General features: G+C 48.7%; 1 protein-coding gene and 1 long non-coding RNA gene across 2 annotated transcripts; one reads left to right on the top strand and one right to left on the bottom strand.

Annotated features, from left to right (window-relative positions):
- Nucleotides 1-449: 449 nt before the first annotated feature.
- cryl1 (crystallin, lambda 1) lies at nucleotides 450-17,385 on the bottom strand. Its single transcript, XM_086147659.1, has 9 exons — nucleotides 17,137-17,385; nucleotides 16,363-16,470; nucleotides 12,400-12,526; nucleotides 10,409-10,570; nucleotides 9,425-9,520; nucleotides 9,164-9,262; nucleotides 5,006-5,114; nucleotides 2,158-2,264; nucleotides 450-768 (listed from the first exon to the last, which is right to left on the bottom strand). The coding sequence occupies exons 1-9, from the start codon at nucleotides 17,175-17,177 to the stop codon at nucleotides 604-606; spliced, it is 1,014 nt and encodes a 337-aa protein (XP_086003785.1). The 5' UTR covers nucleotides 17,178-17,385; the 3' UTR covers nucleotides 450-603.
- LOC147233115 (uncharacterized) lies at nucleotides 9,413-15,943 on the top strand. The gene is made up of 5 exons (XR_015106246.1): nucleotides 9,413-9,596; nucleotides 10,392-10,597; nucleotides 12,118-12,265; nucleotides 12,341-12,534; nucleotides 15,238-15,943. It is a non-coding gene; the product is annotated as an uncharacterized LOC147233115 (long non-coding RNA).
- Nucleotides 17,386-17,507: the final 122 nt, after the last annotated feature.

Here is a 17,507-nt window from a genome sequence, read left to right on the forward strand (position 1 = left end):
TTTTCTTACCTTCTCCTGGAACCTGAATTGTCCACATCATACCTTCTACCAGAACCCGATTCTCTTCACCTTCTACTAGAACCTGAGTTATCCACAGACCTTCTACCAGAACCCGAGTTCTTCATACCTTCTGCCAGAGCCTGAGTTCTCCACAACTCCTCCCACAACCCGAGTTCTCTGAACCCACTATCAGAACCTGAGTTCTCCACACCTGACCTTCTACCACAATCCAAGTTCTCCATACCTTCTACCAGAACCCGAGTTCTCCAGGAACTCAAACTCCCCACACCTTCTTCCAGAACCTGAACTCACCAAACCTTCAACTAGAACCTGAGATCTCCATACCTCATCCAGACCTGAGTTCTCCACACCTTCTAGCAGAACCTGAGTGTGGAGACCTCCCTCCATGACCCCATGATGGATGAATAAAGGTAGGTCAAAGGTCGGTGTGAGAATGAACCCTTTATTAGTTTGCTCTGAGCTCCAGAAGGCAGATGTTCCTCCATCCTCGGATGAGAACATCATTCATTTTCAGCGCTCTCCATCACCTCCAAAGATGGACGTTAGCATCAGTATGCTAAATGTAGCCCGAATCTCCACAGACTAGCTTGGAGAGTTAGCACGTCCGGGACGTTCTCCGGCTCCTCCTGCTCGTTCCCCACCCTGGTCCTGCATCTTCAGGTTGGACAGCTTCATCAGCAGGTGGTCTCGCCGCTCCCTGCGGGCCGACAAGCTCGCCGGGTCTTTGGGGATCAGCAGGCACGTTTCCTGGAGACACCAGGAGACATTCATGGGTGGAAGATCTGCAGGAGGACACCTGGATGGTTTGTTGTTGTTAAACAGGTCAGGCTGGAAGATCTGGTCGCCTCACCAGAAGACGCAGAGGTACGGCCACTTTGTTTCTAATGTAGCAGCAGCAGTAGCAAACTTAGCGTCAGCTCGTGTAGCATGGCGCCATTTGACGCCGAAAGCTAACCTGAAAATTTGGGGACATTTAAAGCGAGAGGCTAAAACGAGGCAGTGTTGGATTAGCATAAGGTGGTCAAGAGGTGACAGGAAGCTAGCACAGGGGGGTGCAGGGCGACCAAGAAGCTAACACAGAGCTAGCATAAGGTTACCGTGAGGCAGCATTTGTATAAGACGTGACAGAATAGTTGGCAAAAGGTAGCGTTGGGCTAGCATGAGGCTACAATGAGGTGGCGTTAGGAAAGGAGGGTACAGGATGGTTATTATAAGGCACCATTTGGCTAGCATGACGCTAACATCAGGCTAGCATGAGGCGGCATTTGTATAAGAGGTGACAGAATAGTTGGCACAAGGTAGCGTTGGGCTAGCATGAAGCTAGCATGAGGCTACAATGAGGTGGCGTTGGGAAAGGAGGGTACAGGATATTCACTATAAGGCACCATTTGGCTAGCATGAAGCTAACATCAGGCTAGCATGAGGCAGCATTGGGACAAGAGTTGACAGAAGGCTAGAACAAGGTGGGACTGGGCCAGCATGAAGCTAATGCAAGGCTAGCATTAGGCTACCATGAGGTGGCTCTGGGATAAGAGGCGACAGGATGGTTGGAACGAGGTGGCACTGGGCCAGCATGAAGCTAACATAAGGCTAGCATAAGGTGGCTTTGGGACAGGAGGTGACAGGAGGCTAGCACAAGGCAGCTAACACAAGGTTAGCATGAAGCGGTGTTGTGACAAGAGGGGACTTGGCCTTTGGCAGATAACCTTTCCCAAACGACGGGTCATAAAAGTACGCCGCAAGTGCTGGTTTGATCATGTGACACTACGTCTCCTAGCAACAGCAGGTAGTAAGTGTAGCATAACGTTCTCAAGAGAACCCAGATGATTCTCACTGACATTCTTGGATCCAGTCGGACGGGATGTTCCACTGCGCAAGCTTGCAATTCAGGGATTCTGGAATGTTGCCCTTCATCCCTTCACACCTCATTGGTTCACCTAGAAAGTGTTTATGGCGATGGGGGAGAGTAGGAGGAGGGTGCTAGCACACTGATCCTCCGCAGCTAACACGCTAACAGACTGTGTTAACATGTGACACTTTGGAGGCGCGAGAAAGGGAACGCCTGACTCTTGGTGTCACGCAGAACTAAACGGCCTTGTCAAACCAGGGCGGAGAACGTGGAGAACCTCTAATCACCTCCACGATGGCTTTGGCCGGCTCTCCGGTGAAGTCCGGGATGGGCCCGAAGGACCCGAGGACCCTCTGGATGCCCTCACCGTAGCGCTTCATGTAGTCCTCCACACCTGCAGGGGGCGACAGAAGACACGTTCTAGTGCTGTTACGGAGAGTACAAGTCACAGTAGCATCAAGTGCCTCATGCTAGTGTCATACCAGCAGGGTTCCATGTTCTCAAATGTTCTTATCTGGGTGGAGTCTTGATGTTCTCCCTATGATTGCAGAGGTTCTCTACAAGAACACCTGTGGAACACTTGGACTTCAATGAACCTACTGTTTTTGGACAGCTTGAGGATGATGGAGAACATGGAGACTCCACAGATAGAACCCAACCGGTAAGACATCGAGACTCCACTCAGAGAGAACTCAGGTAGGACCACATGGACGGAACTCAGGTAGGACCACATGGACGGAACTCTGGTAGGATGACATGGACGGAACTCTGGTAGGACGACATAGACGGAACTCTGGTAGGATGACATGGACGGAACTCTGGTAGGACGACATAGACGGAACTCTGGTAGGACCACATGGACGGAACTCTGGTGGTAGAACATGGAAGGAACTCTGGTAGTAGGACATGGACGGAACTCTAGTAGGACGACATAGACGGAACTCTGGTAGGACCACATGGAGAACCCAAGCTGGAGGACATGCAGCCAAGGATAAACCTCCCTCTGGTTTGTCTGGGACTGATTGTTCCTCAAAGATCGTGAATAATCATTCACGCGCCTCACAAACACGGCGTTAAAGATTAATTGGCTGAAGGTCTTGGTGTGGTTCTCAGCCGTGGTCCTCATGGAGCAGAACTGCAAGCTCTCTGAGATCTCAGATCTTGGGTTTTGTCTATTTTATTTCATTTTTTGAATGATTTTAAAGTTTTTTTTCTTTTGGTATTAATGCTTGTTTTTCAATTTGTTTTTTTTTCAGGTTTATCAGTTCAGGTTTATTTTATTTTATATTTTTTAAGAATTATTTTCTTTTTCTTGCCTACATTGACATTTTTGGGAAGATGCCGCAATATATTCAATAATGTTTATATTCTATTTAATTTTTCATGCTTTATTATATTCTTGGTTTCTTTTTCAAAAGTTATTTAAATTTTCTTTTGTTTTTACACGTTTTCTCCTTCTTTCTTTTATATATTTTGGGGGAAAATATTTGTTTTATATCCAAAAATCTACTTTTTTTAATTTCTATTTCTGAACATTTTCTATGCATGAAGTGAGCGAGTCAATGAACGAACGAATCAATGAGTGGCCAAATGAGTCTGAACGAGTCAATGAATGCATGAATGAGTCATTAACGAGTGAGTCAATATGTGAATGAGTGAATGAATCAGTGAGTAAAACGAATCTATGACTCAATGAGTGAATGATGAGTCTGACTGAATGAATCAGTGACGGAGTAAAAGGAGTGCATGACTGAATGAGTCAATAACTGAACGAACGAGTCAATGAATGAATCAGTAAAGCGAGTCAATGAGTCAATGAACAAAATAACTAATGAAAATGTTGAAGATTCAATGAATGAGTCGGTGACAACATGAGTCAGTAATGGGTGAACGAACGAGTCAATTACTGAATGAATGAGTTATGAAGGAATGAATCAATGAGTCAGAGTGAGTGAATGAGTCAATGAATGAGTTACAAAGGAATGAATCAGTAGAATGAGTGAAAGAGTCAACGACTGAGTCAATAGAGTGAGTGAAGGAACCAGCGAATGAGTAATTAAGAAATGAGCCTGTCATGTTTGAATGAATCAATGTCAGTAGAGTGAGTGAACGAGTCAATGGTTAAATGAGTCAAAGTGAGTGAATGAGTCAATAAATGAGTCAGTAATGCGTGAATGAACGAATCAATGACTGAATGAGTCAGTAACGACTCGGGAGTTTCCTCCTCCAAAATAGTGTTTTTTTTCTCTTTCCTGGATTAAGAGGGAAGCTCCTCCACCAGGACCTGGAGAACAAGAAGAGGAGGAAGAAGAAGAAGAAGAAATAGAAGACAACAAGGAAGAAGAGGAGGAGGAGGAGGTAACAACCGGGGGATCTTTAAACCTTCGTTATCACTCCACCGCTTCCTGAGTGGAGGTGGAGTGTGTGTGCGTGTGTGTGTGTGTGTGTGTGTGTGTGTGTGTGTGTGTGTGTGTGTGTGTGTGTGTGTGTGTGTGTGTGTGTGTGTGTGTGTGTGTGTGTGTGTCCAGGTAGCGGCGGCTCTCCTGAGCTTCGGGTTTCTGGTGTGAGGGAGTTCATTCATGGCCGCCCGTCAAAAGGCTGCTTTGTGCTGGTGTGTGTGTGTGTGTGTGTGTGTGTGTGTGTGTGTTCCTCGGTGGGTTTCACACCCCCCTCTGGTATTCTCCATCTCCCCGAGGTTTCACACACACACATTCCCGTGTGTGTGTGTGTGTGTTGTCTTTTGGTGTCGGCGCTAATTAAAAGCCGTCTGCCATGAAGGTGGAACCTTCAGAACATCTGGGTTCTGTTCCTCGCGAGGACTCGGTATGTCTGGAGACCATGTAGGTAGAACCACCAAGTTCAAGTCCTGGATGGGTTCTCCTTCCTTGGTTCTTCTCCAGGTTCTCCGTCTTCCTGCCGGTCCAAAAGCAGTCATCGGGTTCCTTGAAGACCACTCCATTGGTGTTGGGTGAACGGTTGGACGTCTCCATGTGATTGACAGCTGACCCGTCCAGGTTAAGCCCCGCCCCTTTGACTCCCCGTCAGCTCTCATTGGCTCCCCCGAGGTCGACCTCGCCTTCCGAAGCCCCACCTGTGGAACGCGGAACCTCAGCCGGCCTTGGAGGTCGGTGGTACCTTCTGGAGCGTTGAGGTGGACGGTCTCCAAGGGGCCGATGAAGGCGTATCGCATCCCCAGACCCTCCGACATCACCAGGTCGATGTCCTTCACCGAGATCACGCCATCCTGGGGGGGGGGGAGGGGGGGTACACACCTGTCAATCAATCCATCAGAAAGCTAAGCTAAGCTAATCATGGTCTACGCGGTGTTTGTACTTTTTATGGACTTCCACGGCACGGAACATCTTAGCTTGGCGCAAGAAAACGCCTTTACGGAACTCCGCAAGAGTAAGTAGGCCTTCATCTGAGAGCCCCAAATACCTCCTCAGGTGTTTTTTATGTTGTTTTTTTTTGAACAAATTGGACCGAACCGACTCCCTTTGAACCCATCCGATAACTCCCACCGTATAAGGTTACCCCAAAGAAGGGGCGGAGGAGGTCTCTGGTGTAGGGATACCTTGTCCGACAAGGAAATCAAAGCTCAGATACTGATGGAGAGGGGTGGAGGTAGCACAGGGTCCCCTTTGTGTGGGTCCGGATCGTAACAAGGGGGCCGTTATCTGTGGGGGCGGGAAGAAGGGGTGGCTCCGCTCGCCTGTAATCGCCCCCGGGGTCCACCGGCGCCGCTTTCTCAGCCGCTCTGCTTTCGGGCGCTGGCCCGGGCTCAAGGACCGGACGCCATGTATGCATGTGTGTGTGATCGGTGGGTCCGGGTTACGTAAGAAGGGCCATGAAGTTCTGGGAACTTCAATTCTGGGAGTTAGTCCACTTCCTGCTTCCTGTCAGGTGATGCTTACATGTAGCCACCTATAAAACACCTGGTCAGTTCCCCCGCTGACTGTGGAGGTCATGGCGGTACGGTGGTATTCGGAAGTGAGCTTAGCACAAGTGTTGTTACCACAGGGAAGTATGTCAAGGGATGCTGTTTCCATGACGATGGGTCAGCTGTGGCTCAGTTGGTAGGGCAGGTGACCCTCCAGTCGCAAGGTTGACGGTTCAATCCCCAGCTCCTTCCATCTGCATGTCTTAGTGTCCTTAGTGTCCAAACCCCAAGATCTAACTATACGGTTGACGGTTCCACCTCCAGCTCCTCCTGTCTGCATGCCGAAGTGTCCTTAGGGAAGACACTTGGACCCAACATGCTCCACACCCCAAGTTATTGGGGTTCTGCTTCTGGCTCCTCCTGTCTGAAGTGCCCTTGATTAAGACACTGAACCCCCCAAGTTGCTCCAAACCCAAAGTTGCAGCTAGAAGGTTGGTGGTTCAATCCCTGGCTGCTCTTGCCTGCATTCAGAAGTGCCCAAAATTGCTCCCACTGGCCTTATTGCCTTGCGTGGCAGCTCTGCTGTGTGGCTGAAGGTGATCCAGTGTGAAGGGCTGGACTGCACAAGTGGAGACCTTCACGTCCTCCATGACAGCACATACCCTTCTGAACCTCCAGGAAAGGGGAGGAAGAAGAACCCGCTGACATTATGATCATGTTTTTCTGGTCTCCGCAGTACTTTGTATCTGAGGGGGCCGAGATGTTGTTCCTATGGGGACATTCTGAGTGAGGGCAGGTTTGCTAGTTGGAGCAGATTGGATCGTCCAGTCGCAGCTTCAAGCTCAAAGTATGCCTTCAAGTGAGACCCGAAGGTCTGGACCACCAGATGTACACATCGGAGCAGGAACATTATGCTCAGATTTTTTTTTCTGCTGACTTAACGTCCTGGATTTGTAACCAGTTTTGGAATACTCCACTAATGTTTGAGGCTTCGCCCACTCCCCGCCCTGAGCTATGACTGAGTGGATGGTTGTATGTCTGTGACGGGCAGAGTGTCGAAGGCGAACAAGCACAACAACAGGAAACCCGTCACACGAAACCTCTGGATGACGACTCTTGATGAACCCATCAAGCCGGACTGGACTGGGATTGACCTGGTATTTGGTTGAACCAGTGCTTAAGACACCTCAGATGTCACCTCACCGTCAATTTTTGGCAATGTCCACTGAGGAAGCTTCTGGCCAAAGAGCAGGTGCATCAGCAGGCCATCAACTTTGGAAAAACAGTTTGACCGTCCTGGCTTATTAGTCAGCTATTAAACGAGTCATAACTCAGTCATCTCGCGCGAGTTACCTTGACAAGCTAACAGCAGCGTGTCATTTTCCTCGACTGGGACATAATGGCACGCTCGGGGTTAACTCCCCCCGAGCAAGGGGGGGCTCACAGGGAGCCTGAACTTCCACAGGCTGGCGTGAAGACACAGATAGCAACATGGCTTTCGCTCGCAGGCGCCAGCGACGCTGCCGGTCCAGCCAGTTAGCATTTTAGGATAACTGCCGTGGCTCAGTTCATTGCTCCGGCATCCTGAAGTGTCCTCTGGCTAGACTCTGAGCCTCCCAGTGGCTCCCGATGGCCTGGTTAGCTCCTTGTTTGTGAACTAGCGTACGCTTCCCTGTTAGAGTGTTAAAACTGGGGCGCAGGAAGTAGTGCAAGTAGTCAGGAAGTCAGGGGAACCCTGTGAAAGTCGTCAACGCACCCCGAAAAGGCAGCTCGGTCCTGCATCTCTTTAGCACGCCTAGCGACAATCGCCGGCATGCTATGAAAGTGTCACATTCCAGTCCGGCTTTCAAGTGTTTCGCGGCGGCATGTGAAACCAGGTTGCTGTTATTATACAGGACCGTCCAAAGGCGGGCCCTTGCAAGATGGCAGGCTTGCTGCCGAGGCACAGCCGGGAGCCAAACATGTACTCCTATGTACTCGCTTATAGATGGGTTATAAACGTTCATTGGGCAAGAGGTGAGGTTTCCCCTGGACCGGTCGATCACAGGGTCACATTAAGAGACATACAACATTCACCCTTTCATTCTCTGGACATACAATTCGCTCCTTCATTCACAAAATGTCACTTCTGGACAACTCAGGGTCTGCAGGGAACCTCCTGCATGTTTGTGTACTGTGGGAGGAACCTGGAGAACCCCATGTTGGCCTGTTGGAATCCAACCGGGGATCACTAGCCAACCATCCTGCTGCCATCCAGGATGTTTCAACCCCTCCTTTTTTGTCTCGGATTTTAGGAACCTTCAAAATAGAAGCACGGCTTGAGGCAACCAGTAGCTTTGGAGAGACGTCCCTGGGGTGGAATCATGGATTTCCAATGACAGAAACCCCCTTGACCCACTCAAGAACGCCCCCCCTGCCCCTTTTGGGATGGTTCGACCCGTTTTTGAGGAAGGGTACTACTTTTGTGACCCAACTGCACCCTCCGGGCTTCCAGCTTCACCAAGGAGCTGCTCCTGACTCGAGAACCGTGACTCATCGCAGGAATGCCGACGCCTCCCGGGTCTCGCGCTGGTGCTCTGTAAGGACACGAAGTGGCGTGTCCCCGGCAAGGCCCGTCCAAAACGCAGCAATGTTCAGCATTCTTTGCTCCCAGGAGGCGCCAGAAGGTCAATCAGCAGCTTCCGGCATGTGACCCGTGGGCAGGAGGAGCCGGAGGCATTGGCGGCGTTGGAACTCCCCTTCACATTTGTTCCGTGGAGAATCCTTTTGGCGTGAAGTCACACTTCCTGTCGGGTGCGTCTGACGCCTTTCGCCGACCATTCGCCCGATTGTATCAGCGGTCGGAGGCCGACGGCGGGTTTGGGTGCCGGACAGTTCGGGGTGGTGGTGGTAGGTTGGTGGTTCAAGCCCAGACCCTATCTGCATGCCCAAGTGTCCTTGAGCAAGAAACCTCAAGTTGCTCCTCTACGGTATGCTTAGCTCCTCTACGGTATGCTTAGCTCCTCTACGGTATGCTTAGCTCCCTACGGTATGCTTAGCTCCCTATGGTATGCTTAGCTCCCTACGGTATGCTTAGCTCCTAGAGGCGCTGTGAACCGGGTCCATTCCAGAACACGTGGACAACATTTAGCAAGCTCTCCTGGTGAGTTCTCGCCACGTTCTCCTGCTTTTGTTCTCGCCACATTCTCCTTCCCCAGGTTCTCTCCAGGTTCTCCATCTTCCTTCCAGTCCACAAACATCCAGCAGGTTCAATGGAGACCCCAAATCATCCTCCACGAATGCTTGGAGGTCTCCAAATGTGACCTTGTGATTGACAGCTGACCTGTGAGGCAAGAACCCGAAGAGGAACGCGGAAGTGCTCCTGTAATCGGAGGTTGGAGATCATTTCCAGGAGGTCGGTAACACAAACACACCTGGACCAGCCTCCAGGACTCGGCGATGATGGCGGCCTGGACTCTGTTGAGGGCGAAACCATCGATCTCCTTCTTCAGGAGGACGGGCGCCTGGCCGCACTGCAGGGGGAGGAGGAGGTTAGAAAACATCTGAGATACCTTCCAGGGGTGGGACCTCATGTCTCCACACATCTATTCAGGTGGAGGCGAGGGCTTCCGCATGATAATGGTGTGATACTTCTGCCGGAAGCCGCTCGGGAAGACCTCGGAGGAGGTGTTTACCTGGGTCATCAGGGCGTGGGCCTCCTGCATGACGTCCCCACGGGTTTCTGGGTGGGGAACCAGCTCCACCAGTCTGACCAAGTACGGGGGGTTGACCTGGAGACACCAAACCAAGCCCAAGGAGGCCTTTGAGATGGGTTTCCTGATGGAGGAGGGAAGCTAGCTGAGGACGGTAGGCGTGGCTAGATGGGGGTCGGTAGCATGGCTAGCTGGGGCAGTTGATGTGGGTAGCTAGCAGGAGGCGGCGTTACTAGATGGGGGTAGATAGCATGGCTAGCTGGAGGTAGAGGGCGTGGCTAGCTGTTGGCAGCCAACGTGGCTAACCGGGGACAGCTGTTGTGGCTAGCGGGGACCGTAAGAGAGGCTAGCTGGGACAGTTGGAGTGGCTAGGTGAGGCTAGCCGGGGGTAATGGGAGAGGCTAGCTAGGGCAGTTGGTATGGGTAGCTAGCGGGAGGCAGCGTGGCTAGATGGGGACAGATAGTGTGACTAGCTGTTGGCAGCCAGCATGGCTAACTGGGGACAGTTGTCATGGCTACCTGGGGGAAGTAAGAGAGGCTAGCGGGGGCAGTCGGAGTAGCGAGCCTGGGGTAGTTGGTGTGGGTAGCTAGCGGGAGGCGGCGTGGCTACATAGTGGAAGATAGCATTGCTAGCTGGGGGTAGTAGGCATGGCTGGGTGGGAACACCGAGAGAGCCTGGGGCAGATGGTGTAGCTAGCTGCGGGTAGTGGCCGAGGCTAACTAGAGGGAGGGAGTGTGGCTAGCTGACGGCAGTTGTCAAGTGTTCCTGGTTTTGAGCCGCTAACACGTAGCAAACATGCCTGTCACCAACAGCCAATGAAAAAGAGGAGGCGGGGCACAGGAAGTAGCGGGGACGGAAAAACGGCCATGTTTGTTTACCTTCAAAACCGTCGTTCTGGTGATGCGTTCAGTGAGTTGACCCCCCCGCCCCGCTATCTGCTAACGTTAGCATGAGCTACGACGCACCGGGTGAGCCACCAGGCAGCGCCCGCGGTCCCGGACGGCGGCGAAGACGGCGCTCGGCACCAGACAGGAAGTGGAGCTGCTCAGGACGACGTGGCTTCCCACCAGGCGCTCCACCTCGGAGAAGACGCCGCGCTTCACCTCCAGCTGCTCGAACACACACTCCTGGAGGAGGGAGAGGAAACACACCAGGTGTGTGTGTGTGTGTGTGAACACATGAATGAATAGTTGTGTATTTATAACAGGGGTGGGCAATTCTTTTATTTTTAATTATTTCTATGTGCAGGCAAACTAATTATCATGTAAATTGAATAATATGAAAATTACAATTTAAATATCTATATTTTTGGGAATTTTATTTCAACCTTAAAATATTAATCATATAAATTGGATGCAATCAAATTATACAAAATTAAACAAAAGATAAATAAAGGAGCGTTTATCGCATTAAATTGAGCGCGAACTTACATACAGTACATTGCAATAAACACTTTTTTTCCTTTTTCTTTCGACATATTTATCCATTTATTCTTTTAGTTGTTGTTTAAATTTTTTAAAAATATTTTGTCTTATGTTTTTGTTTTATATCTCGAATCCAGAGATTCTGTTTTCATTGTTTCCTACTTTTTCCCGATTGTTTTTTGATTCCACTGAAGTCTTGAATCCTTGAACATGGTGTGTGAATGAGTGGATGAATGTTGGTCTGTCTCTATATGACACACACACACACACACACACACACACTCAAATTTAGACGTGTGTGTGCAGACGTGTTCTTCTTTATTTTCCATTTAAATACCTGTTGGTTCTCCAAGATTGCTTCGGCTATGAGAAACAAAAACAAAACAAAAGTTCTCTACACACTCCTTGTGTGTGTGTGTGTGTGTTTCTGTCAGAGGACTTTTTAAAATAAGAGTGGCAGTGATTGTTTTAAAGCAGCATTCTTCCATCGGGCGATCGTGTGTGTGTGTGTGTGTGTGTGTGTGTGTGTGTGCGTGTGTGTGGCCAGTTGAGCAGCATACCAGCCCAGCAGCTGCTTATTGATGCACTGATTCACCTGCAAGTGAGCACGCAAGTGTTTTTCTTCTTAAACACACACACACACACACACACTCTCACACACACACACTTGAGTGTGCAATGGAGCGGCCTGTCTTGGTAGAGAGAGTCAAGCCGCGATGTGCAATGAGTCACCGCTAAGCCGCGCCGTGCTAATCGTTACAAAATGGCCCTGATCGATTAAGGGGGCGGAGCCTGTTGCCGTTGGGAACAGGTGCTCTGTTGTTCCTCCTCGGCTGGAGGTCATTGATCTACTCCACCCCTGCGCGAGGCTAACACGCTAGCAGGTGCTATTTGTAGCGGCTAGCTATGCTTGCTGCAATCCTTCAAGATGTTTACATTTGCACCACCAGGTGGCGCACTGGGTCACGTTTGCCGCTTCCTAGCGAGCGGCCAATCGGCGCGTCCCATTCGTCGGAAAAGCGGCTAACACCCGGATCAGGAATAGCTACATAAGGTTAGCTAACCAATCACTGTGAAGTGCTAAACAGCTAAAAGGTGCTAACGGACGTAGCCATTAAATCCCGCGGAATAGTGCTCCGCTGTTAAATGATATGCAGCGAGGCTTAGCTTAGCATTTAGGGTTTAGCGGTGGGAAATAACGGCAACGGCGATAGAAAAGAACGTTTCACTGAAGTGTTTGCTGTCAACAGGAGCGAGTGAAGACAAAGAAGATGAGTGATCTGGTGCTTCAAAAGGACATCAGCTGACAGGAGGCGGAGCCTCACCTGTCAATCGCAGCACAAAACACAAAACCATTCGGGAGGAGAACCTGGGGGGAAGAATGTGGAAAGAACACAAGTAGGAGAACATCTCCCCTTTCTGCGTCGTTTACATCCAAACTACTTCCTGACGTCATTCCAAAATGGCCGACAGCCTCCGAAGTGTAGCCACAGTCCACAGGAAGTGGAAGAAAACGCGAGCGGCGAGGGTACCTGGACGAACACGGCGCCCTCCAGGGCCTCGGCCAGGTTGTCGTGGCAACTGATCATCTGGCGCTGGCGCTCGGCTGGCTCCGCCCCCCTCAGCGTACCCGCCGCTTCCAGCTCCTGAAGACGCCTCCTAGACAGGTAAACATTCACATCATGTGGACATGCAACCATTCACCCTCTCATTCACATGTCCTCTAAAGACATGCAACCATTCACCCACTCATTCACGTGTCCTCTGGAGACATGCGACCATTCACCCACTCATTCACGTGTCCTCTGGAGACATGCAACCATTCACCCACTCATTCACGTGTCCTCTGGAGACATGCAACCATTCACCCTCTCATTCACGTGTCCTCTCAAGACATGCAACCATTCACCCTCTCATTCACATGTCCTCTGGAGACATGCAACCATTCACCCTCTCATTCACGTGTCCTCTCAAGACATGCAACCATTCACCCTCTCATTCACGTGTCCTCTGGAGACATGCAACCATTCACGTGTCCTCTCGAGACATGCAACCATTCACTCTCTCATTCACATCTGATACTTGCAAATGTTCATTCACACGTCTAATAAACATAAAATCACTCATTCACATCATGTAGATACAAAACATTCACCCTCTCACTCCCCCGTTCATCCAGACACCCATAGGCGTTACCGCTGTTAGCATGGTCATATGATGCTAGCTGCTACTTTATATACAGCCCCGCTGGATAGAAGCCACAGCGGCTAAAAATAACTAAATGTTATTTTTTGTTATATTTATATATCTATTATGTGTTATATTTAATATAATGTTAGTTTTATGTTATATCTAATGTTTGTTTTTTTTACCCTTGTTGGTGTCACTCCACTAGCATCATGTTTATTTTGTAATCATTTTTGCTATCCTTGTTGTTTCACTCTGCTGTATTTATTTGTGGATGTCTTTTGCTGTCTTTTTAACTGTTTCTCTTGTTTATATTTATACTCATTTATTGAAACTCTCATTGTTTTGAATTTCCCCTACGGCAGACCCGCAACATTCACCAAACTATTTTTTTTGAATATTCTAAGTATTTTTTTTCCCCTTTTATATTTATATGATCATTAACTATTTTAAAGTTGAACTAAAATACCAAAAAAAAAAAAATTTTAATTGCAACTTTCGTTTTGTTCAATGTACATAATACCTTGTAAAAATTAAATAAGAAATAAGGCCCGACAGCCAAAATAATTGCCCTCCCCTGCTCAATGGGGATGAATAAATATTTATAACTTTTAATTAAATACATATCGGGGAAAAAATACTTTTATTCCCAAACAGTGCCTGCAACACGGTGATATTTATATATCAGAATCAAAATACTTTATTTATTGAAGCTCCATAATCAGGGGATTATGGGGAAGAATCAAAATAAAGCATTAAAAGAGCGAATAATAAAAAAAAAACAGTAAAGGTCAAAAGACAGAAAGAAAGAAAGAAAAAGAAAGGTATTTAAAAAATATGTACATGTGTATTTACAAGTACATGTATATGATTATGTGTGGTAATTTTGTGTAAAAAAATCAAGATTCTTCTCCTTTCAGCTTTTCCCTTCAGGGTCTCCACAGCCAATCCACCTTCTCCATCTAATCCTTTTCTCTGGATCCTCCTCTCTCACACCAGCTACCTTCATATCTTCTCTCCATGTCCATAAATCTTCTCTTTGGTCTTCCTCTAGACCTCCAATTCCAGCATCCGTCTACCAATATCTTCACTCTCCCTCCTCTGTCCATGACCCAACCATCTCTGACCTTCTCTCCAAAACATCTAACATGTGCTGTTCCTCTGATAGACTCATTCCTGATCCTCTCCATCCTGGTCACTCCCAAAGAGAACCTCAACATCTTCATCTCTGCAACCTCTAGTCCTACCTCCTGTCTTTTGGTCATTGGAACAGTTTCTAGTCCAAACATCATCTCTGGTCTCACCACTGTCTTGTACACCTTTCCTTTTATTCTGGCTGATGTTCTTCTATCTCTTGGTACCCCTGACACTTTTCTCCACCCATTCCAACCTGCTTGGACCGTCTCTTCACCTCTTTTCCACACTCTCCTACGCTCTGGACTGTTGACCCTAAGTACCTGAAATCCTCCAACCTTCTTGATCTCCACTCCCTGTAGCCTCACCGTTCCACCCGAGTTCCTCTCATTCACACACATATATTCTGTCTTGCTGCGACTAACTTTCATTCCTCTCCTTTCCAGAGCATACCTCCACCTCTCTAGATGTTCCTCTACCTGTTGTCTGCTCTCACTACAGATCACAATGTCATCCGCAAACATCATGGTCCATAGAGATTCCTGTCTAACCTCATCTGTCAGCCTGTCCATCACCATTGCGAACAAGAAGGGGCTCAGAGCTGATCCCTGATGGAGTCCCACCTCCACCTTGAACTTCTCTGTTACCCCTACAGCACACCGTACCAGTGTCTCACAGCTAGCATACATGTCCTGCACCAGTCTAACGTACTTCTCTGCCACTCCAGACTTCCTCATACAATACCAGAGCTCCTCTCTTGGCACCCTGTCATGCTTTTTCTAGGTCTACAAAAACACAATGCAACTCCCTCTGGCCTTCTCTGTACTTTTCTATTAGCATTCTCAACGCATCTGTAGTACTCTTCCTAGGCATGAAGCCATACTGCTGTTCACAGATGCTGACTTCTGCTCTCAGTCTAGTTTCCACTACTCTTCCCCATAACTTCATTGTATGGCTCATCAACTTTATCCCTCTGTAGTTGCTGCAATTCTGCACATCCCCTTTATTCTTAAAAATGAGCACCATCACACTTCTTCTCCAATCTTCAGGCTTGTCGTGCTGTGAAACATTTACTACACAGAAGACAATGGAACTCTTGCACATTGTGGAGAATTATTGCACATGAAGACTCCACTCACAGCTGAGGGAGGAGTTCTACAGCCTGAAAGCTGCAAGCAGGAAGGATTTCCTACGTACAGCGATCCTTCGCTATAACGCGGTTTACTTTTCACGGTTTCGCTACTTCACGGATTTGCATGGTGTGTTGTGTTCTGCATTCTGATTGGCTAAAAAGTCACTCCGCTTCTTCTCTACCTGTGCGTCAATAACGTCGCAGTTTAATATGTACACGTACGTAAAACAGCTCGCCAAATTTACATGACGTACGTGCAAATTCTCTTGCAATTTCCAGTTTCTCTAAAACCCATAATGTTGACAAAACGCTCAAAAGGGCCCAAAAGGCAGCGGAAGATGCTATCTATGACAGATAAAGTTAAACTTCTGGACATGCTAAGGGAAGCTAAAAGCTACGCGGCTGTAGGTCGGCATTACGGAATGAATGAATCTTCCGTTGGTTCCATAAAGAAGGAAGAAAAAAATACAAGAACGACAGCAGCAATAAGTTTTAATAAGGATGTATAATAATTGTAAAAAAAAAAAAAAATAAAGGTTTCGACTTCACGGATTTTGCCTATCACGGGTTCTTCTTGGAACGTAACCCCCGTGAAAAACAAGGGTTTACTGTTTAATCTCACTGCTTGCACATTAATAGCTAGCTTTAGCATGCTAATCCCAACTCCATGTGTGTGTATATGTTTATAAAATGTTTATAAAAGCCTCCCGGTGCAGGTTGCTTGACTCTGGAAGTACCTGACAAATAATAGCGATTACTTTGGAGAGTCTTTGAGTTTAACGCCACGGCGCCCCCTGCTGTCCGAGCAGCGGAAGGAAGCGACACCAGACCGAACGTCGGACAGAAGCGAAAAAAACTCTGTCCGGCTCAGGTGAATATATATGTGTGTGTGTGTGTGTGTGTGTGTGTGTGTCCATCCATGTGTTGTTAATCTTCAGGTGTGCTATGCAGGTGCGACAAGTTTACCAGCCTTTTGGGAGTGGTTGCGTTGCTATGGCTATCACACACACACACACACACACACACGGATCGTAGAACTGACCCGATCTCCTGGAGGGCGCTAGCGGCTTGTCCCGGTTGGCTGTCGTAGATCTTCACCCTGAAGCCCCCGCTGGTGAACACCATGGCCCAGGAGCGTCCGATCAGCCCGCTGAAACACACAAACACACACTTTTAGTCTTTACCGTGTAATAACCCACTTGGTCCGACTCTTCCACGGGTATTTGGAGATGTTTCCAGCCCTGGGTCTTCTCTGAGTCTCCACCAGGGAGGCGTCCAGACCAGATGGAGGTCTGAGCGGCTCCTCACCGGATCTCATTTCGGCCCCTCGGATCGTTTCCCCGCTCCGAGGCCGGGAATGTAGATCCACCCGCTCCTTCTTCAGGTGGATGCGGGGTCTTCTTCTCCAGTTGAGGACCACAAGCTTGCAGCTCCACAGCTGGAGATCACGATCGGATGAATCCAACGGGAGAAGGTCGAACCCCATCGCTAGGCTACCGAATCCCCTCTATGAACTCCAAGGCTTGTAGACCTGCTTGGGGAGAACTCCCTGCTGAAGATGCGGAGCTTTTCCGCTTCTTCTGCTTCGACCACCGCCCGATCCCTAGAAGGTACCCCAGAAGTTTGATCCCCTGGAGCTAAGAACTAACTTTCCTGTGCTCCTTTTATAAAACTAGGGTCCACCAACACCCAGCTCTGCAGGAAACTCCTCGAAATCAAAACAAGTCCTCCTTCACCCGAGCCAATTGGACACAAACACAGGCTTCTGTAGCTTTCAATTCCGCAAACATCAACTTAAGGGACTTTCCTTCCTCACCTGCCGATCACAGCGATGATCTTCGAATCGCAGGAACTCATTTTCGACGTTAAAGTTCAAGAAAAGGTGGACTCTTTGACCAGAGGAAGAAGAGTTCTGCACCGCCTCGCCGGTCACGTTTCAGAGCGCGACTACGGCAACTCCGAAGGTTCAAACGTCCAAAAATAAACTTTTTACGCCACAAAACGGAGGTAAAATCCCTCTAAAACGTTAGAAATACGTGTATTTATGCACTTTAAGCTAACTATGATGCTAGCGGGGTGCAAACGAGCTGCGGACGGGAGAGAGCTAGCGAGAAGCCATCATTTGTATCCTAGCAACGGGGAGGATCAGCCTCGGCCAATCAGGTGAACGCTTGATCACGAGTGACG

Source organism: Fistularia commersonii, chromosome 6 (genome assembly GCF_037954325.1).
Source record: "Fistularia commersonii isolate RoL2024-O1a breed Wild chromosome 6, RoL_Fcom_v1.0, whole genome shotgun sequence".
Taxonomy (NCBI): Eukaryota; Metazoa; Chordata; class Actinopteri; order Syngnathiformes; family Fistulariidae; genus Fistularia; species Fistularia commersonii.

Coding starts and splice junctions, on each gene's coding strand:
- cryl1 (XM_086147659.1), bottom strand. CDS start 17,177: ATGAGTTCCTGCGATTCGAAGATCATCGCTGTGATCGGCAG. Junction 12,527..16,362: donor AGCGCCCTCCAGGAGATCGG/GTCAGTTCTACG, acceptor TTACCTGTCTAG/GAGGCGTCTTCAGGAGCTGG. Junction 5,115..9,163: donor AGTCCTGGAGGCTGGTCCAG/GTGTGTTTGTGT, acceptor CCCCCCCCCCAG/GATGGCGTGATCTCGGTGAA.